The sequence below is a fragment of the Protopterus annectens genome, chromosome 1.part0 (genome assembly GCF_019279795.1).
Source record: "Protopterus annectens isolate FY-2018-M chromosome 1.part0, PAN1.0, whole genome shotgun sequence".
Lineage (NCBI taxonomy): Eukaryota > Metazoa > Chordata > Ceratodontiformes > Protopteridae > Protopterus > Protopterus annectens.
The window spans coordinates 190,152,656-190,176,057 of record NC_056725.1 but is presented as its reverse complement, the minus strand read 5'-3'; the positions used below and the strand labels follow the sequence as shown (position 1 = coordinate 190,176,057).

Genomic DNA, 23,402 nt, shown 5'->3' with positions numbered 1-23,402 from the left:
CAGGTGCACATCCACTAAACCAGGCTAAGTCCCTCCATAAATCCCCACTAAAGACACCTAAATCAAAAAATTATCTACACTTTTCTAACCATACCTATACCACTAGCCACTACATCCCCTCCTCTTCTCTACCCCCTTTCTCACCATCTATAAAACTACTTCTTTAAGCCAGGTTTATCAATTCTCTCTCTCTCACTATAAATAGACCTAACTCTACTGCCTTATACTTTCAGTTTACATCCATTTCCTTCTATTTTACTTATGCTCTTATCACCTAGCTATTGCCCAACAGCTTTGCAATACCAAATTTTCAATCATTAACTGTTTTATAACCAACACAGAGTACAGTATACTGCCTATTTAACTGTTCTTTCCTTTATTATAAACCATGTAATCTTTTGCAGTTCACTCTAATTAGCTAACTTATCTACCATTCTGCAAAACCTGGAATCCCACTGCCTAGATAATCATGTTACCATGCATGCCAATTCTGTAAGACCTACAAGGCTGATATTCTCACTGGACAATGCAAATGTAAACTTTATCTGGAATTCATATAATTTCTGTAGTCTAACCTAGTTGTTTCTATTACACTCAGTGTTAAGTATTAACTGTAAAACTAGATATTTATGTGTATGTTAAGTCTGTATGCACGTTTATTCAATGTGGAACTTTTCTTCCCGAGCCTATGCTGAAAAAGGGATAATTGCAAAGTCAGGCTTGCCAATTAACAAAAGCACAATAAATAAATACATACATACATACATACATACATACAGATATACTTAAATCACATCAAGTTATTTACTGCACCGGCTGCCAAAAGACTAGCATGTGTCCTCCTCTTCATTAACTGATCTGGAACAGATGAACTCCATACCATGTAAAACCACCCATGACAACTTATTGAAACCAAGTATGCTGATAGAAGACGCTAACAAAAAGAGAGCAAACATTGTCTGTTGGAAGGTTGGGTGCTGAAAATGAGCTTGACATGGTTTGCTGGCAGCTTTTGTTTGAAGTACTAAAAGTGATGGGCTTTCCAAAAAGGTGGGGGATTTTAATAAAATGTTTGTATTATAACGTCTCAACAATTATATGAAAGGAACAGACTTTCCAAATGATTTCAATTAAGGAGAGGCACTAGACGTGGCTGTCATCTTTCTTGTCTTCTATAAACTAATTATCTTGAACCCTTGGCAAGTAGGTTGAAGCAGATACAAGTAACTGCAGGCATTTACTCACTAGTTGGCACTAAGACTCCATTCTTTACCAGACAGGTCCTGAATGGAATCCGTAAGTAATACTTCAGGACAAACACACCACACTATAGTCTTCTTCTCATCTAGTAATAGGCCATGTGAAGAGTACCTCTTAATGAGAGGCTACAACAAGCTAGTTTACTTAGGATTACAGTTATCAGGCACAACTGAAGGGTCATTGCCCTTATCTCTACTGAGAACTTTAAGTAAAAGCTCTGTACAGGAAATGAAATATTTTCTAGATATGAGACACAATTCAAGCAGTCAAATGGTTTGTTTTGCTTCTACATCACAAGGTTTGCCTCTCCTTCCCTCAGGTAAGTACTTTAGCAAACTGAGAACAAGCACTACAAACTTTATATTGGCAGAACAAAAATCTTTCAGGACACGGAATGTTATACTTTTGCCAACAGAAGCAGGAGTCCCTGACTTCAAGGCACACTGCAAGGGAACTAGGCTTAACATGTTACAAGAGATACTGGACTCAATTCAGCACTCCGGGTGGAAAGCCATCTTAATATAACAACTGCTAGGTATCAGAAGGGTGTATAACTTATACAGGAACAGAAGGTTGGATATGAAAAACGGCAGGGGGACATTAGTAGTAGAGCTAATAAAGTTAATAAACTTGTCTAAACAGACACACTAACTTGGTTGGCTCCAAAACAATTGTTACAAGAATGGGGGCTTCAAGCATCAGACATTTCCAGAAGTCTGAAGGTTTGTAAGGGATCAATTCGATGGGATCAGTTAATAATGGGAGGGAACTAATGATATGAAAACAATACATGGTATAAACAAAAATGCACAATAAATTAATAGATACAATGAAGGCTTTGAAATTATATACAATCAAAAGTGATAAATGGCTGAAATGGGTTCTTTGGTAGATAGAAAATAAGCAAGATTCAGGTACAATAGAGTCATAAGTAAACTATATAAAATGTTAAAATAAGAAAGTGGTAGAGACAGAATTATCTTAGACCCCAGACATGTTACAAAAATGAGGAAATTTAGACTTTTCCATTTGCCTAAGTATTTTTACCCTCCCTTGATACTCTAGTGAATGCAACAGAATGGTACGATCATTTACTGAAGATGTAATATGATTTAAGAGGAGGATTTTATATGCATCTTTTAGCAATGTCTTAACTTAGAATAATTTAAGGAGGAGATACAGAAGTTGTGCAGTGTCAGCTGGCTTGTAAAAGTGGTAATCACAATATCTCTCCAGCTAACTAGTTGAGATAAAACATAGGGAATCATGAAAGGGGCAAAAGCTTTATTACATTTGTTGTTCCTAGCTGCAAAGAAAGTGAAAAAGAAGGGAACCATCAACACAAAAAGACATCCAGCAAATTACGAAGAAGATAAGAAATGGAACTAATCTCCAAACGTCAAACTATGAGGAAAAAAAATGCTGAAGTGGATGCCTTGGGCACTGTGGGTGCAAGGGACACCAGAGACATAATAACTTAAAGGTTTGTAATATACTACATTGTGGGGACATTCATTTGTAGCTACGCTTTAAAGTTCGGATATCATGTAAAGCCTCAAACAGCTGTAAGTTATTGAAAAGTACAATGTGTCCCAATTGAGTAAATAAAATTATCAGAGTAAAAAAAAATGAAAATCCTTCCAACATTCCAAAGGAAAGCAATCAAGCTGCAATACAGGTTTATCTGGAAAGGGGTGATTACCAACAAAGGTCTTCAAAATAACTGGAATGTTCCTTTTATACATTCTACTCCCCCAAAATACTTGGAATGTTTTGGTTTCTTTTTCATGTCTGGCAACATTCACCCATATACTAATGGATGACAAAAGCAATTCAATAAACTTATGAACAGAATGTTTTCAGAATTATGTTATTAATTCTGAGACTCTCTACTGAGACTAAATGAGTGAAAATGTCCATTTACATATACTACATAAAATTCAGAGATTGCCATCTCTCAGACTATTCCTTTTTTTCCCTCAGACATGACAATAGTATACACATTCAGTGTTCTCTTGTATTTTTTCCATAATTCTGAGACTCCTAATTATGGGTCTCAGTTTCAAAAAAAAGGGAGCTGTTCAAAAGCCACAATGACAGTTAAATCCGCAAACTGCATCTCATAAGGTATCAAGTCCTGCAAGTGATAGATTAGCCAGTATCACATACAGAGATACAAAGGATGCCTTTCTTTCAAAGAGGTCAGTGTTTTTATTTCAGGTTCCTAAGACAGTTCTAGGCTTATCAGATGTGAGAAAGTTAATAAATGCAAAGTTATTCAGGATGCGGACTTAAGATACTTTACTTCCTTTCAAAGAACAGGAATATTAAGTAACTTTTGGAACGTGAAAGAATAGTTGTGTAAAATCTTACCATAACCATAGATGTCCTTCTCTTCTGTGTTGCAGCATTCTTTACATATGGGTTGTATGCCGCCAAAAAAAACTGATGTCTGGCCTGTATACAAAAGCTTATTGCCACAGCCAGTATGTGGGATGTCGCATGAAGTCACTGAGAACATCAGCAATGAAAGGGATGTCCACACATACCATCCTCAGAATAAGTTAGCCCCATGAAGAAAAGTTCTCCAAGGCCACATAAAAAAAGGAGTCATCCTAGGAAAGAACAAGTAGCAGGAGGGAAGGTGGGAGGGATAGAATACTGCAACATAAAAGAAAAGCACATCTATGGTTATGGTAAGATTTTACACAACTATTCTATGTCCTTCTATTCAATGTTGCAGTATTCTTTACATATGGGAGAGTGCAAAAGCTCAAAAGGAACCCAGGGAAGAGGATGGAGTACAGGAAGACAATGAATAAGCATGTTCTACAAATCCACACAGAACTGCCCTAGCAAATCCTGTCCTCAATATAGAGAACGTGTCCAACTTGTAACGATTTGCAAAAGTATGACTGGACAACAACGTAGCAGCTTCTAAAATGGAATGAGTATCTAGACCAATGAAAAAATGCCCCTGAGGAGGCAACAGATCTGGTAGAATGGGCCTTAACAGAGGATGATAAAGATTTCCCATGAAAGCCATAGCAAAACACAACAGTCTCTGAGCTCATGCAAGACAGATTGGAAACAGGTAAACCCAAAGCCTTGGGACGGAAGGACACAGAGTTGATCAGATCTCTTAACAGACTGTTTTGTTGAGATAAAATCTGAGTTGTCTATGCACATCTAAGGAAAGCAGAATCCTCTCACTAAGAGACTGAGGTGAAGGACAGAAAGTGGGCAACTGAATTGGCCTGATCAAGTGACAACTTATTCACCGCTTTGGGCATGAAGGATGAATTAGTCCTCAAAGATACTCTGTCCTTATGGAAAACCAAAATGTGGGGAGCAAAGCCATTAATGCCTGGATCTCAGAGACCCTTCTAGCAGAAGTTAAAGCTACTAAAAGTACCATTTTCCATGCACAAAATTTTAGAGAAGCAGAGGCTGCTGGCTCAAAAGGGGCCTGAGTAAGCCTCTTTAAAACATAGTTAAGATCCCAAAGCAGGAAGAACTGGTTTCCTAGGAGGTGTCATTTGTAAGACACCTTTAAGGAGAAGCTCAACTTCTAACATGGACACTAAGGGGGGGGGTCAATGTTGAGCAAGCAGACAGAGCAGAGCAGTGGACTTAGCCTGAGGAATAGGAAAGGCCACTATTAAGCAACTTGCATGGGTAAGAAAGCACTAACGGAATCCCGGCAGAGAGGGGTCCTCCTTTTCTGGCACCAGACAGAAAATCTTCTCCACTTGGAAATATAAGATTTCCTAGTACTGGGTTTCCTGGCCTCCTGCAAAACCCTAAGCATATCCTTAGAAAAAAAGGTGTCTGGAAGGGATCAAAAGTAGATCACACACAAGGTCAGCTGTAGAGCTGGCAGATGTGGATGAATAAAGGATCCCTTGTCCTGAGTGAGTAGGTTCAACCAGTGAGGTAACTTGTAGTCATGACCCTTGGCTAGTTGCAAAAGAGGAGGGAACTAGTGCTGTCTTAGCCAAAAGGGGGTCACTAGCAAGATTTTTTTTTCCTGCAAAATTTTCAGCAGGACTTTTTGAATAAGAGGGAAGGGGGGAATGCATAAAGAAACATCCTCTTCCAGGAAAGGATAGAGCACCCACCTACCAAGCCTGAGGGTGAGGGACACTGGCACAAAAATAGAAGAAGTTGTCTGTTCAGGGGGGGCCAAAAAGGTCCATTTCTAGAGTACCCCACTAGTGAACTAGATCCAGGAACACATCCCTGTGAAACATCCACTTGTGGGATTGTGTCATGGATCTGCTTAATGCGTCTGCCACAGAGTTCTGAGCCGAAGAAAGGTACACAGCATGCAGAGTCATTTTGTATAGAATAGCCAATTCCCAAGTCTTGACGGCCAGATGGCAAAGATGATAAGCTTGTTTATGTAACAAAGGACCGTGGTATTGCCTGTAAGAATCCTAAGTGGTCCTGGCAAGAATAGTGGACAAAAAGCCTGCAAGCACAGAATCAGAGCCCTCAACTCTCTGATGTTGATGTGCTCCCTCTGCTGACAGGGGGACCAAAGACACTGTACCTTCCTGGAAGCAAAATTGCTCCCCAACCTAAGTCTGATACATCTGTAAAGAGCTGCTGAGCAGGCTGGGGAACCTGAAGTGGAAGGCCTTGGTTGCTGCATCCATCAAAGCAGCTGTGTTTTCAGGCAGGGGGGAAGAAGAGGAACCAAGACCTCCAAAGGATGAGCATGCTGGGGCCATATAGTCTTCAGAAACCACTGGAATTTTCTCATGTGTAATTTTGCAAAGGGCAGCATGGGGATTGTGAAAGCCATGAACCTCAGCAAACTCAGAAATTCCCTAGCTGTGATGGACAGAAGAGGCAGAAGGGACTCCATGAAACCCCTTAGAGAGAGAGCTTTTTCTAAAGGAAGGAAAACCATCATCATGTCCACTCGAAACCTGCACTCCAAGAAAATGAGATCCTGAGTACGGATCAGACTGGATTTTTTGAAATATATTGAAAATCGTAGGCTCTACAGAAAGGGGATAGCTAGGCCAAGGTGTTGTTTCTACAGATCTGGGCTACTGGCAAGGATGAGGTTGTCCAAATAGGGGTAAACCTGAAGCCCCTTGCCCTTTGGTAGGAAATGGCCGGTGCTAGGCACTTTGTGAATACCCTTGGAGCAGTGGACAGACCAAAAGGAAAGGAAGAAAACTGAAAGTGCAAAGAACCCAAAGAACTTCCTGAACTGAGGATGGATAGGGACATTTAGGTAGGCATCATTGAGATCCAGAAAAGCTAGGAAAGAATTAGGAGGGACCAGGGGAGGGAGAGATCTAGGATAGGCCTCCAAGGACCATCTTTTTTGGCACAAGAAACATCCTGGAGTAAAACCCCTTTTCCTGTTGGTCTGGATGAATAGCCTGAATAGTACTCTTGGTCTGAAAGCTGACCAAGCAACAGAGGGAACAGAAGAAGTTGACTGCAAGGAGTCTGCGGTATCCCCTGGAAGGGAGGAAGAGTCTTCCAAGTCATGAAGTATCCTTTTTTTGATGATGGAAATGACCAGGAGTCTGATTTCCATCCTGGCTGAAAGGGAAAGAGGTGAAGAGATAAAGGAGTGTGACTTGGAAGTAGTACTGGCCATCACAGAGAACTAGGGCTGGGCTGAAAGGGTTGTTGAGGAGGAGAGGCAGAAGCAACAGACTTAGACTGGGGGTGGGAGTCTCCTGGAAGACTTCTTCAGCCTATGTCCAGAAGAAGTAGAAGTGGAGGAGCAAGCAGATCTTCTGACAGAAGCAGTCATGGCAGAAAAATTCCTATGGAATTTAGGGACTGCAGAAACAAACAACTGTTTCAAATCTTGGAGCTCCTTACCCTTTTCCTTCAAAGATTTAAAAAGCTCTGCAGCTGCTGTTCCAAAAAGGGCAGAGTTATACAGAGGAGCATTAAAACAATTGTGCTTTTACATCAGCAGGAAGTGACTGAAGCCAAAACCAGGAATGTCGTCTGAGAAAAGATACAGAAGCTGCTGCCCTAGAAGAAGCATCCATTGCATCATAACTACATTTTGTGGAATATCTGACTATCTGGAAGGATGCAGGCAGGAGACAAAGAATGTGTGACTTATCCTCTGAATCAGGTAATCAGGCAAGAGCTTGGGAGGCCTGTGAAAGCAGGGCCAGACAGTAACTAGACAGGCGTGTCTGGTAATTAATAGCTCTAATTGCCAAGGTGGGAGAAGTATTTTACAGGAGGATGCAAAGGCATCTAAGAAGGCTGGAAGGACTGGTGAAACTTCTGAGGGAGCAGGGACTTCCAACTAGAGAAGGTCATATCTTTTTTGCTCCTCAGTAATTTTGAGAAGAATCCCACTTAAAGAATTCCCTCATCTTATTAACAGTCTTCCCAAAGGAAAGGTCTTCTGTAAGAGAAACTTCCCCATGACTCCTCCTCTGGAGAGACATATTCCAGAGGGGAAGGAATCTGGGTGCAGTATGCTAAGGAATCTTCATCTGAAGAAAAAGAATCCTCAAAATCAGAATCATGCATGTGATACTAAGCAGCCTACATAGGAGACACTTGAGACCTGGATGACAAAACTGGAGATGAAAAGAAAGCAGGCAAGGGAACAGAGGAAGCAGAAGCTGAAGGACTTAAAGCCATCAAGGCTTTAATGAGACCCTGCAAGAAAGCATCCCAGTCCGACAGAGGTGTGGAAAGAACAGTGGAAAGTTTAGTCTTCTGCTTCTTCTTAATATGTTTCTCTTGTTGAGGGGAATGCCTGGACATACTTCTTCTTAATACGTTTCTCTTGTTGAGGGGAATGCCTGGACATAGGCCTTACGTCTGAAACTTCTTTAGACGCAGGGGCAGGAGCAGTTCCCAAGTCCTCTAAAATAAGCCATGGCTCCCCCAAGTCGTCCGAACCGGATGCCTGCATGGCCTCGTACATGTTAGGATCCACCAACTTGACCACTTCCGCTGTGGTACCCACCAAAGCAGACCCTACCTCCGAAGGCACCATCAGGTTTTCACTAACCTCAAGGGGTACATCGGAGGGAGTAGGCGCAGCAGAAGAGGATTCGGGGCTAACTTTGCTAACCTTTCTCTTCAAAGACGGCTCAGCCAACCAAAGGACTCCTGGAAACCTCCATCTCATCCCTAGCCAAATATTTAAGTCTCTGATTTTCTACGTAAAGACAGCCAACAGGACACTGTACAAACACAAAATCCCTTCAGCTATAAGCAAATATCAGTAACATAATGGGTATAACAGAACCGTATGCAATGGCCTATCCATTTTAGAAATGGTTGTTTGGATATAGCCCTCCCTTGAAGCTGTAGACCTTGTTCTGTGGATTGGGAAAAGCGTAGGTAGATGGATTTGATTTAAAGCTACACAGGAGGACCAAACCTTAAGGATGGATTAGAATTTAGTTGTAGAGAACTCTGTCTTGATTGAAAAAAAAATGGAAAGGGTTCCACTGTTCCATTGTGTGCATTCTAGCAGAAGTTATTGCCTAGCAAAGTTTACAGGAGAGGAAAAGGGCAGTCTCCCAAAGCTGGTGTGCCCACCACAGAAATTCCTGTTGAAGGCAGGGAATAGAGAGATACTGTGTGTCAAGCTGTGGCTGGTGAGACCATCATATGCAATTTTGCAAATGGTATTATCAGAATGCAAAGATGCCATGAAGCCCAAAGCCTGCAGAATTTTTTGCAGTTAATTGGGTCTCTTTGTTGCTATTGTAATATTTCAGTTGTTGTTGTTTGTTTGTCTGGTGTAAGATAAGCCTTCCTTCTGTGCTCCAAAGAATCTTCATAAGGAGAGTAGGAATAGTCTTGGTCTTCAGAGGAATCCAAGAAATAGAGTTGCCCCCAGAGAGCAAGCAGATCTTTCCTCTTGTCTTTTTTTTTTGGAGGGAGGCTGTGAACCCCTGATAAGAGAATCAAATCTTCAGCCATTTTTGAGCATCTGTTTGGCATATATAGGCCCTTGACAGTAGACTGAAGAAGTAGTCTTTTTTTGCTTTAGAAGAGTCTTCTTACTTAAGCGTTTTGACTGTGAGAGTCGTCGGTCTGCCAGAAAACGCCCTCCCGATGGGCGTTCCAGGCTGCAGGCTCATCTCTTAGAAGGTATATCATCGGAAGGTAAAAGCTCGTCGGCCTAGTACATTCCTTCAAGTCATCGGGTCCCGGTCAGGTCGTCCAGGACGGCTCTGGTTCAGTCACTGAGACCTCCGAACCTCACTGATAACCGTGACAGCAGTGGTCGTGAGTAGGCCCTAGACAGAACAAGCAAAGCTGTGACTATCCTTGTGTGGAATTTGCCTTCCACACCTACACTTGCCCCTCCTGGAGGACATGAACAAAAACAAAAGGCAGTAACAAGAAAATAAATACCCTACGGGGTACTCACCTGAAGCTGGAAGGCAAAGACAATGATATCCAACAACAGACCGAATGAAAGAGTCAACCTTTCCAAACGGCAGCAAAGAAGTTCTGAGGATGGTACGTGCGGATGTCCCTTTTATGACAGACGTTCTCTGACTTCATGTGATTTCCCACGTACTGGCAGGGGCAATAAGCTTTTGTCTACAGGCTAGATGTCGGGTCGATTGGTGGAATACAACCCATATGTAAAGAATACTACAACACTGAATAGAAAGACAATCTTCACATCTAAATAAGACCATTGTCTCACAGGAAATATCATATTCGCTAGGTCATCATTAATATCAGCTTACCCATTTGCACTATTCATCTCCCCAGTGTACTTACTGAAGGCTTAGCTCCAGTGTTTGTACAACTCACAAAGCAAAATATTTCCCCTAACTGGAAGACTGATTGTGACAAATTAAAATGAATAAAATAAATGCACTTCTGACAACAGTGAACAACACTAACACTGTTCTATTTTCCAGGAATAACAGTAAACTACAATAAATTTTCTCAGACTCCTACATCATTAGTGCAATCACGAACATGTTCTCATCAAGAATCAAGAAAAATCAATTCACATCAACCTGGATGACAACGTTCAGCCTTGTCACCATCAACACTGACAACATAACAGTGGATTGGTACATCAACAGGCAAGATAGAACTAAACCTTTTCAAATCTGCAAAAAAAAAAAAAAAAAGATTTGGGAAAGAATCTTTACAGCAATCAGCTTCTTCACTTTGCTCTGTTCTGGAGGTGAATTTCCTGAAATACAGGTCTCAAACATAAAAAGTCAGCTATGATTAGACACCAAAGCATAACACAGTATATTTCAACGTGTCTGGAAAATGCTGGTGAGAACCTTATCACAAATCAGGAAGGAATCAAGGAAGGACAGGGAGGAGTGAAGGAGCGTGTACTGCTTGCCTGTCCTGTGTGTGTGTGTGTGTGTGTGTGTGTGTGTGTGTGTGTGTGTGTGTGCACACACAGAGTCACAGTAGGTGGTATGACTTGCCACTAGTGCTTCAAGAGGATGGGCAGGGTTGCCTGACAGGAACTGCCCCATCTGGACATGCGTGGACACTTTTTGCAGTCCACTGTACATTTTCTACTCAGCACTTTGCTGGGTGCATGCAGGGATGGAGCAACATACAAAAATCTTGACCATCCCAAAGTAAGTAAAACAACCTTCCAGTTTTATGCTATATTATGTGCCCATTATACAACTGAAATGACAGAGCCTGGTGAGGAAATTCAGCTCCAAAAATATCTCTGATAATGATCTGATATCCCTTGAGTGTGTAAACAGTATTCTGTACATCACAAATGTTAAATGTAATCCATTCACTGGTTATGTGGCACAAAGAGTAAGCCCCTACGATGGCACTCACAACCAGAGTATTATTAGCAGCTCAAGCAAGAAAGGGCAGCAGTGAGCATCAAATGCTGGGGTTGGGAATGGTGATCTGGTGACTGGTGAAACAGCCATAACTGGAGGCATGGGCTTGGTTTAGCAAGCTGGTGACGGCAACCCTCATTACTATGCAGATGATAACAGTCAACTTGCAGGAAAAAGGCACAGTAGGCCCTTGAGGAGAAGGGAGGGGGGTGCCATATCAGTCAACAAGGGATTAGTTTTGGGGCCTAAGAAGAAAACACCCTGATGGCTGCTTGAATGATGGCCACCATGACTGCCCATTCCACGTGGAATGAATGGGCTCACTGACCATGACCGGGATGGTACCACTGCACTTTTTATCTTCTACAACAAACAATTGATACTATACAGACTGATACTGAATAAATCTACCACACCCATCTGCAATTTATTTAAGCATTTACCCTTTTTTGTTGCCCAAGCTATTCTGGAAAAGGTTACAGACCTTCAAGCAATGTCTGCCAAGAATGTATACCATACTAATGATGCTGACCTTTTACTAATACCACAAAAAGGTCCCCAGGGACATTAGCCTAGTAATTACCTTTGAACCTATGAAGCAAAGCGAATGTCTGATCTGCCCTTGTACTTAAATGCTAATATCTATTTTGTGTTTGAGATGAATGAAGAAAAAAAGTTGATGAATCATTTCAGGAGAGAGAAGTATCACATTCATCCCTAAATTTTAGCAACACAACTAAATGGCTACATTATTATGCATGCTGGGGACTGGTACTGAAGTTCAATACATGAGGACACGCCGTTCTAAAACTATAGCATAAGGAGCAGAGCGTTTATATGCCATACTGTCGATGCTGACCTTTCACTAATACATGTGCAAACATTATCTAGTGGTTAAATCCTACTGTCTGTGTAGAAGTGAGTAAAGAACATGCCACTACTGAAGATTCATAGGTTGTCCTAAATCATGTTGCCAGAATGTTAATGTTTAGTTAAGCCAAATCTGCAAAATGAGCTTTGTCAATACAGACTACAATAATGGTCCTGGTAAGAAACGAGTATAAAAGTAAAAATATTTACCTAACTAGTCCACAACTTTTGGCTTCATCGGACATCATCTTCCTAGCAGTAAAGGCTAGTTCATTCACCAAGCTAAAAGCAAAGAGAAATGTAAGTCCGTCAGTGTAAAATTACAAGAACACGTAACATACATTCCATAATTAAGCAAATAAGTGGCAAATGTTTATCAAAGGACTAAAAATATGTGCACAAAAAATGGATTCACAGAATACACTGCAGATTTCCATACGGTGTAGTAAACGCTTTGGTTACAGACTGAGATGAGCACATGCATATGGGGTACTGACTGTGTTAAGCATCTCAGTGAAAATAAATCTTCTGCTTATGTTACCTGCAAGAAACGTAGCACAGCAACAACAGGAAATCACTGGCACATACCCATGAAACATAGCTCAACAACAAGGAAGTACTGGCACATACCCATGAAACATAGCTCAGCAACAAGGAAATACTGGCACAGACCCATGAAACATAGCATAGCAACAACAGGGAATCAATGGCACAGACTTCAATGTGGCAAAGCAGCTAGTGCCATACTTTAGGTAACTTAAGGGAAGTCGCAGCTTACATGCTATGCATGTGAACGACCTTCATATTGCATCAAATCCTTCAGGGTAACCACAGCATCTTTGCAGATGGAACACATATCTGAAAGTATCTTGTATTCCTTTTTTTTTTTCTTACCCAATAAATAGGAAAAAATAACTGAAACAAAAAGTACACAAAGCTACAACTAAAAATGAAATGTTTATTTATCATATGTTAACCAGGTTAGTACACTGGTCTGAAGATGCTTTTCAGGCATGACCCAGGCCACAAAATAACAGACATCAGGGCGACTCATCAATTATCAAAATGGACACATAGTCTTATAAGATAACATACTTACAGACTGAGCTTTACACAGTAAATCAACAGAAAATGGGTAAACAAGGTTTTCAAACAACTAACTGAAGTTAGCCATTAAGCAATCAACATAAGAACTACTAAAACCAGGGTAAACAACATTAGCACAATAAAAGAGTAAACTGAGAGAGCACTTTCATAGTGAAACAGTGAATGGGCAGTAAAATGCATGAGAGAATGATATTACAATACAAGTTGAAATTAAATTACATATTTGTGTAACTGATGGTCATTGTGCATTGACATGGATCCTATATTTTGATTTTCAGAAGTACACAAATTTACAGAGTGCAAGTTTAAGCTATAAAGAGTTAGCTTAGTGATGTCTGTACTCACCCAAACTTGGAAACATATCACAACAGTTTGCTTTAGTCACATGAGTTTTAGAAGATGGATTTATAACTGCAAATTATCACTTGCTCTTTCAGTGATCCAGAGCCAATTTATAAAAGGACCTCTCTATGGATGCAAGCTTGAATGGTGATCTATACAACATGGTACTTGAGGGGACCTTGTAATGATGCACAAATGTTGACAAAAGTCAGAACATGAATCATAAATTAAAAGCTTTGTGAAATATGTAAGAGAAAACTGCATCATGAAACTACATTTATATGATGTTCTTTCATCCAATATGCAGAAGAAAAATATGTTGGAAAGATCTAACCCTAGTAATGTTTTATGTGAGAAAATGCAGTTTCGCAGGAAAGGACTGCTTGCCTATACTTGCAAGAAGGTCAAAAAATGACTCCGTAAGCTGATGGCCATAACAAAAATGAAATTACAACACTCGTCAAAGAGCCTCTGATTGGCTCTGTGCTGCAGCAGATGCTGCATTTCCAGCTTTCCAGGGGGATCTATCAAAGTGTGTGGTATGAGGTACAAGAACGAATTGTGGCAACTAAATCTCTAGTCTGTGGTCATGCGACACCACGCTGCTGATCTGGCATTTCACAGTAACTGAATACCACCACTCCTTAGTGTGCAGTACCTTCCCTCTCAGCTCCCTTCTTGGAATATGGAAGGAGTTATGCAGAGGGGAAAATGGCAGTGCTGGAGAGGCTGCCAAAAGTAAGTTCTCCCTTCCAGCCAAGTACTTTAGGGACTGCCTACCTTTGGTCTTGAAGCCAAGGACTAGGAATATTCTTCTGTGGTGCTCACGCACCGAGTTCAACAGGATGCAGCAAATGCAGAATTTGACTGTAGTGTTCCTAGGACCACCTCTGGTTACAGCCACTGAACCCCTAATTTTCATTCAATCATCAAAATTCTTGTCAGTGTTCAAATCTCTATATGATCAGAGGTCTGCCTACATCAGAGCTTTTTTGTGTCTGACCTGCCCTCAAAAGTACTCCAATTCATCCAAATGGGGAATGCTGGTAAGCCAAACACACAGACTTGAATTCTCTAGACTATGATCTTTTTCCTTTCATGCTCTTGACCGATAAGACTCACTAGCTCCCCCTACACTGCAAGGTTGACCTGACTTTACTGCCAACTATGTTATGGGTGTCAAAAGCCTACTGAACATGCTCTTGCCACTCCATTTGACCATGCAATACATAGACATTAAGAGACTACTTTGAAGCAATATTGTTTTGCAGATTGCTGCATGTTCATTTGGGGGGGACGGACGGACGGTCTCTGCACTCTATTTCCACATATACTTTTTTAAAACACCTTTATTAAATCACTTAAGACACAGGCAAATGTACATTAACAGAAAACAAACCACTTTAACATTTTTCCATTTAAGTACAATATATATCACATACATTTTCTTTACTATCATCAGCTCAACATCACAAAAAGCTGCCAAATTCCTGCCTTCCCTTAAACCTCACTCCTCCTCCTGAACATAATTATGCATGTATTGTTCCCTCAGCTTCAATTTAATTCTATGTAATTTGCTCATTCCCTTTTCTAAGGAGCTCTCTTCTAGTTATTTTATCTCATTTATACTATTCAATAACTCAAGCACAATTGGTGCAGACTTTGATTTCCATTTTCTAGTTATTGCTTTCTGGCAGGCAACAGAATTAAAGTTAACAAGGCCTTACTATGTCTAGTCAATTCAAATCCTGTACCTCAGCTCAAAAGAATCATTTCCTCACATACAGCTTTTTGCTCACCCAATATTTCTGATGGACTACTCTGCAGGGAATTTTCAAAATCTGCAAATCCATTACATTTCAAAAAATATATGTTCCCAGTTACCTCTCTTCTCCATTACACCTCCAACATTTGCTATCCCTCTACTTCTTGAAATGTCCCCTTGATTCATCATAGTCCCTTTCCACATTGAATTATAACTTTCTGCTTGGCCTTAAAATCAGATAAACCAAAACCACCTTGTTCTTTTGGAAGGATCAATTTTTCCCACTTAACACCTACCCTCCTCGATAAATTCCTTCAGTTTATTTATTTTGCAGTTTGTTTACCAGGATAGTCCACTGGGCCGAGAATAGCCCATTTTCAATGGTGTCCCTGTGAGAAAAGCTCCATAAAGACATTATAGACTGCAAACAAATCATAAGCAGTTGCATGACATAGTAATAAAGTTGAAGAACACACTATTTAAAAATGACAGTGTATAGTAGAAATTTAAAAAGAAAATTTAAGAAAAACATTAGTAAATATTTACAAATACATTGTTAGTACATGGAGATATAACAGTAGAGGCAAAGGAGATTCATATACGAGTTATAGTAGGGTAAGTGGGACAGGAGGAAATATAAGGAAAAAAGGGAATAATAGGAAGAAGAAGAGTATGAAGTTAGGAGGTGGAGAGGAAGGTGGATTAGGAGGGATATTAGCTTAGTGTGAGGTCTAAGAAGACGGAGGGAAAAAACGGGGCGTAATGCTGAGGGAGTTATGTGGGATGAGAGCAGGAACATTCCAAGAGGGATGTGAGATGAGAATGAAACAAGGTCTTAAAGGGAGAGTGGTTACGGGTGGTACGAATATGAGGTGGAAGAGAATTCCAAAGGCGTGCTAGAGAGAATGATAGTAGATGTTTACCTGGCGGACGGGTGGGCTTGTGGAGTTCAGAGTCTGGTTGTTGGATCTTAGAAGTCTATCAGCTAAATGCATTTTAAGAAAGGAGGCAAGGGAGGGGCAGAGAGAGGGACTGAAGATAAATCTGTGGGCATGAGTGAGTTGAATGCAGGAAAGATGATTGGGGAATTCAAGCCAGTTTAGTTTGAGGAGGGCGTTACAGTGGTGTGTGGAAGATTTGTAGCCTGTAGCAAACTTGGCAATTTTGTTGTAGCAGGAAGAAAGTTTTGTCTTTAGAGAAGACTGTAGGGTTAAGTAAGACGTGGGGCACCATAAAGGAAGGAAGGAATGAGATAAGTGGTATACAGAACAAACTTTGTAGGGGGAGTGAGGAAGCGATTGTGGCGGTAGAGCATACCAAGTTTCTAGTGGGTTTTCTTGATGTTTGTAGATGGGTATCAAACTTTAACTGCTCATCAATGAGGACACCTAGAAGTTTAGCATGGGACACTACCTCAAGAGAGGTGTTACTCTGACTAGTAACGGAGAATGAGCTTTTATATATGGTGGTGTTTCTAGGAGGAGTAAATATAATAAGTTTAGCTTCTGAAGCGTTTAGTGCCAGGTGATTATCTAACATCCAGTGTTCAGTAGAAGTGAAGGCATCATGGGTTAATTTTAAGAGTGTTGAGATGGAAGTGGCAGAATAGATGATTGTAGAGTAATCTGCATATTGGATGGGCTTAGCATTTAGGAGGGTCTGGTAGAAGACATTTATGAAAATGTTGAATAGTAGTGGACCTAATATGGAACCTTGGGGTACACCTGTAGGATTAAGGAAGGAGGAAGTGGCTTTTTTCCATTTGACTGCTTGTTGCCTATTGGAGAGGTAACTAGTGAACCAGTTGATGGAGGAAAATGATAGATTAAGATTAGAGAGTTTAGATAGAAGAAGGTTATGAGAAACAGTGTCAAAGGACTTTGATAAGTCAAGAAGGAGGGTAGACACTAAGCAGCCAGAGTCACAAGCTCTGTTGATGGTTTTAAGGAAGGAAAGGAGAGCAGTGGTTGATCTCTGGCCAGGTCTAAATACATGTTGTGTGGGGGTAAGTGTCTGTGAGCTGGGGTAAAAGTTGTAGGTGAACACATTTTTCAAGATTTTTTGAGATAGGGGATAAGATTGTGATGGGTCAAAAATTGGGAATACTGTTACTGTTACCCCCTTTTTAAGTTCCTTATTAATTATTAGCCACAACTTTTCCTCGGATTGATAAAAGTATACCTGACCCATACACAAGACCAAAGGAACTAAACATTTTCAATGCTTGAAACTTACTACCAAGATCCATAAATAAGAGCCTCCAGTTTCAAACTTTTTGTATTACCTACATATCCTTAGCTGCTATAACAGAAGCCTTTTAATCCATACTCCTAAATACTTCAATCTTATCGTTTCACCATTAATATGGGTCTGTATATGCTCTTTTTCAGACTCCACCAAAACATGAGAAAAGAAAGAGAAAGATTTATTCTTTTTTTTACTTGGTGCAATCTCAGTGGGACAAAGCATCCAACAAAGGGGGGTGGGCAGGGGGAAGGACTGCCATGTACATAACATTTACATTACGATTCAGCTTAGTATAATGCATTATGGCAGTCTACTTGGCATCACTAAGAGTATCTGTAGAAGATCTGGCACACTACATTAGACTGGCCTACATCAAAGAGCATTTTTGTGTCCAAACTGCCCTCACAGGTACTCCAACACATCCAACTGGGGCCTGCTGGTAAACCAAACACTTACAATTGCATTCTCTAGACATAGAACAGCATTAGAAAGTATTTGAAGATGTACCTTTTTCACAGAATTTTGTAACCCTTTGTAACTTAATTTTGGTTTCTTAACTTTTTGCTTTCATGTTGAATCTTGGACTATCACCATTCTATATTATAAATCATATGATCCCATTTACTGTAATCTCTTACTGGCACTGCTACATTAACCTTATGCTGCTGTTTGTATGTATAAATATATATATATATATATATATATATATATATATATATATATATATATACACACACACACACACACACACACACACACACACACACACACACACACACAATCATATACACAGGAGTCTAGTTCGAAACATCGAAATACACAAACGTCAAATGACTATCAATCCAGAAGAATCGAAAGCCCAAACAACGACAAAATAAAAGAGATCTGTTACCCCCCCCCCCCAGATGGGATCTGCACTCCCCACGCTAATTAACTATACCAATTCTGAGATTGCTCTACAGTGGGTAAAGGGCAAATTCCCCGATCCCCACTGTGCCCAACCTTGTGTGGACAAAACACCAGCAGAAGTGATGAAACGACTTTTGATCACTTCTGCCACTGTTAAACATGTTCAAAATTACAATCGTCTGATTGTGTAAACTACTCTCATACACACCTAATCCTAAAGGTACATAAATAAAGACTGACTGACTGCAGAAATGTCATGCTTTAGCTCTAAGCTAGACAGAAGGAACATACACCGACAGAGTGGGTGTTCTGTCCCTCATGGGCATTTTGACTGATTTAGTGGAGCAGCCATATTGAAAACATATAAAAAGGCAACTCAGCAAAATGCTAGTGCAAACATTTAGGGGAATATGAGATCAGTCCTAAATTGGCAGGGAGTAAATGGATGGGAGATGATGAAACATATTATTTATGGAAAAAGCAGCTGCAAAGTGGTCTTACCTGATTTCTACATATGACAAAAAGTCTATTATGGCTGTCCTAGCGCCTGACACACAGATCCAAGAACCAAGGAACTCATTATAAGAATGTCTCAAAGTATGACCTATCAGACAGCATAACTCAATCATGACAGGATTTTAGACAGAAAAAGGAAGGTGGACACATACAACACCGGGTCTAAGAAGGACATGTCTTAGTTTTGTTACTGTTCCACAAATGTTGTGTTTAAGTGTGCCTAAAATGAAAGCAGCATAAAATTAAATTACTGCTAGACATTCAAGGAGATTCCAAATGAACAATAGCTGTCATGGTCCAATTTCTAGTAATAAAGCTGTTAAATGCCTGGAGAAAACTGATGGTAAAATACAAGCAACTGTATCCTGTGCATGGAATCATTCATTCTAAAGAGTTTATTTCTAAACATATTAGCCAAAATAATTAAACAAACAAATGCAGTATCATTTGCTCCAGAGATGTGTTTTAAGAAAGAGACTTTTCAAATAGTTGTAAGAGAATGATAGAAGTGAAGTGAAGAATAAAAGATGTTTCTGTGACGACTCTGCATTAAAAATGGGAAACAGTAAAGTACTACCAGGTCAACAGCCAACTCAACAAAACAGAATAAGGACAAAGCCATCTATTTACATTTAGCAAGCTAAGAAAATCTGTACAAGTGGCTTGCAATAACTCTTTGGAAGAAGGGAAGTAAAAAGTGAAGACAATGACCACATGACAAAGAGAGTAGGACAAAACATACAAAAAAAAAGCATCATGCATTTTCAGGGAGACGACACCAGTATGATCCAATAACATAACACCATGGAAACAGCACACCGAATATCCCTAGGCAGTGCGATCAGAGTCATAATAAGCTCACTGGGGAGTTTGATGCCATCTTCCCTACATTTTAAGCCTAATGTGCTTCCTCTGTCACCCAGCTGTGTTATCTCTTAGGTGTTTAACTACCCGTGTAATAGCTATATTTAAATAATTGTCAATTGTAGCAGATTATGAGTCTTGCCTTTAATGTATACATGTGTATTAGGGGGTCCTACTGTAAGGCTGGGCAATTGCGGTGGTGGTGCTGCGGTAGCACTATCGCCTCACACTAAGACGCTGTCCGGTTCAATTCTCAGCTAGAGCGTCTTCTGCGTGGAGACATGCGTGAATGGGCGTACCTTCGTTGAAGGTTGTGCGTCAGGCCTGGCAAGCCGGTACGTAAAAATCAACTGCCAATCATTAGCGGACCGGAGTTCCGCTGTGGCGACCCCTAACCGGGAAAAAGCCGAAAGACACAAACTGTAAGGCTGGGCAATTAAGCACTGCCTCTGGCCATTAGGACGACAGAGGTCAGTCCTGTGGTATATTTCCTACTTCCTATCCACTGGTCCAAATTACATTTAAATAGGTTCAAGGAAAGGTTAGATTTTACAAAAATGGGAGTTTGCTCAATAGTAGTGGTATCCTCTGGGATATGTAACTGTCCCACCAGACCATTCTGCTTATGTTGCAAGTTGTGGTCGCTAGGCCAAGTATTTCTACCACAGGCCCATTAGTGTTGGGTCTATGGATGCCTTATAAGCCAAACATAGCTCACCTATTAGTATGAAAGAGCACAGAGACAAGGCTTTGAGGTGATCCATACAGGTCATGTGTTTAGGCCCACTATTCTTTTAGTAAGAAACCTCTGTGGACACTCGACTTGATGCAAGTGCTGAACAAGTACATACCAAAGGGGGCATTGTGCACTCTATGATGCGCCTAATGACAACTGAGTAAAGTGGGACAATGATCTCTCTGTGCCTAAATGCTATCCTTTTATTTATAGGCTTCCTCACAACATTGGACATATGTTGGTTGAAACCTAGGTCACTGTCAACAAGTGCTCAAATCCATGACTACTGTGGTCTACTCTTAGGTATGTATAAATGAAACATCAAAGAGGTGCCTGCACTACAGCAGTAAACAAAACTAGCCCTGGGCGAGTACTGAAGTCTCAATGGTTCTGCCAGCAAAAGGAAAGGAAAATCCAGAAAAAAGATCCAGTAAGTGTGTGAAATGAGAAATAGTGGTTTCATTGCTCCAAAAAACAGAGTTTAAGTACATTCAAAGATAAGTTTTATAGGATGGCAGAGAAAGGTGGAAAAGGATACGACAGAATTATGAGTGGAGGAGTTGCCCCAATGGTAGAGGACAGTAGCTTCCATCCATGTAGCTTGGTGACCTGGGTTTGGGGATGGACTTCAAAAGCAGAAATGCTGGGCAGGATGGCAGCATAATTTTTTTCTTTATTGCAAGTGTAAGACACAATGATCCTGCTAAAAATGCAAACACCAAAGGTCTTGCCCAGCATCATGCCCTGCCTTCAGTGGGGAAAGGTGGCAAATATATCAGGAGGCAGCAACAGCAGATGAGTGGACATCATTGTGACATTGCCGCATGCCACGAACCTCGAACTAAAAGGCATGCAACAGTCTCTGACACACACCCTTGGAAAGCATGTGGGTAGCTAGGAGAGGTGCAGCTTCAATAGTGCGTGCAGTGAAGGATATAGATAGCTGCTTTTGAATAGGTTTAGAGAAGAGCTCTGCTCATACCTCCCTACATCTAAGTGCAAGAAATCTGGACAAACCCTGACAAAATGGGGGGACCAAGGCCCAAAAATAGGGACATATTTTAAATATTGTTCTTATAAACTTAGAAAGTTGCTAGAGTAACAATGATTGTTTTAACATACGGTACATTTTCTGAAATATTTGAAGTCTGAGACTCAGTTGTAGGTCATTATTTAATGACTTCACTCCACAGATCATCCTAGTGATTTGTCAGAAAAACTAATTTTATGAGGGACAGACCAAAAATATGAGCCAAAATTCTGGACATTTTGCAAAAATCTGGACAGTTGAGAGGTATGGCTGTGCTTCACATGAATGGGGAGTCTGTTCCAAATAAGGTGCAATCGCTGAGACACATACCTGTCCCTCCAACATGTTATTTATGTCCCAAGTGAGGTTTACGTCTCTAGAGCAGGTACTTCTAGTCCGTTTGCTTTGCGAACATGTAGCAGATCCATCAGGGCAGTATCAAAAAATGTCGTGTAGGTTAGGCATAGATCGCTCCTTAATAGACTATGAGACAGAGTACTGGGGCCAGGGCTTTGAGGCGGTCTGCAAAGGACATGTTATTTACACCCTGTATTCTTTAACTGTTGCACCTCTGTAGACAGTCCAGTTGTTGCAAATGCCTGGTCAGGTACATGCTGCTGGTACACTATACTCAATTACTGATCTAACTAGGGCTGAGTAAGTTGGACTATGATCTCCTTAGCGCTGGATGCCATGCACTTACTTATAAGTTGTGCAACACAGAAGGACTTTCTTGCCACCATGGACACATGGTGATCAAAGTTTGGGTTGCTGTCAACCTGAGTTCCCAAGTCTCTTAACACTGGGTCTACTCTTACGGGAATGTTATCAATGTTGTAATTTGCAGAGATGGTCGTCGTCCTAAAAGGTATAATTATGCATTTTTTGCACCGAGTTTTAGGTTATGGCTCTGGCACCAGTTATTTGTCTGTATCAGACCCTCCTGGAGGCTAACATCATTTGGGGGTTAAATGATTGCTCCCAGCTTACAGCCATCAGCAAATTTGGTCAGCCAAAGGCCCTTTATATTTGCCTTGCTTTCAGAGAAGTATATTCTGGACAGGAGAGGTCCCAACAGTGAGCCTTTGTGGGACAGCACTAGTAATAGGCTCTTGATGGAGGTGGATTCCCCCACCCTAACTTTGTGTGTCCTATCTGTGAGCCACTTGGCTATCCATTGGGTGGCCTAGGGATTTATGTCTAAATCTGAGTTTGTCTGTAATACCTGAGTGAGGTATTGTGTCAAATGTTTTTGCCAGGATGAGGTAGGCAGTATGTACAGCCTTTTTGCCTCATCCATGGCTCTAGTGACCTTCTCGAAGAAGTCCATCAGGTTTAACAGACACGACCTGTCCTTGACAAGCCTGACCTGGTATGGGTCCAGTGTTTGAAGATTTCCAATGCCTTTGTTTACCAGGTCCATGATAATTCTTTCCATAGTCTTGAATACAAGGCTAGTTAAACTTATGGGTCTGCTGATGGCCCCCCAGAGAGATTACCATTCTAATCTTCCACTCCCTAGGGACAAAGCCTGCCTGGGTGCTGTGGTTGAACAGAGATTGGGCCTGACATGACATGTTTCAGTCTATTTAGGAGGAATCCTGCAATATTATCAGGACCCACTGATGCAGAGTTTTTAGATGTGGAGTGTGCAGTGAGGACTTGTTCTTTACTGATAGTTAAGGAGGAAATGGTAGAAGGTAGTCCATGGGGGGGTGCAACTAGGGGAAGATGGGGGTGAAAGTGGAGATACATTTATCTGCCAGCAAACGTGCTGTATTCTCTGGCTCAGTACAGGGAAGAGGAGGATATAGTGTTCAGGGTAACACAGAGAGGCACAATCTATGATGGGTGGAGTAACTCTGGACATAGTGGAAGACATAAGGAAACTGCTGGAGGGAGTTCAGTGGGAGGGAATATGGTGCTGGCAAGTAA

General features: G+C 40.9%; 1 protein-coding gene across 4 annotated transcripts in view; it reads right to left on the bottom strand.

The window, feature by feature from the left end:
• The window catches only part of ECH1 (enoyl-CoA hydratase 1), a 1,020,088-nt gene that overhangs the window by 220,005 nt on the left and 776,681 nt on the right, over window positions 1-23,402 (bottom strand). For all 4 annotated transcript variants that reach the window (XM_044057167.1, XM_044057090.1, XM_044057235.1 and 1 more), the window contains exon 8: window positions 12,162-12,233. In XM_044057167.1, coding sequence (XP_043913102.1) covers window positions 12,162-12,233 — 72 coding nt within the window. The remainder of the gene's footprint in view (window positions 1-12,161; window positions 12,234-23,402) is intronic.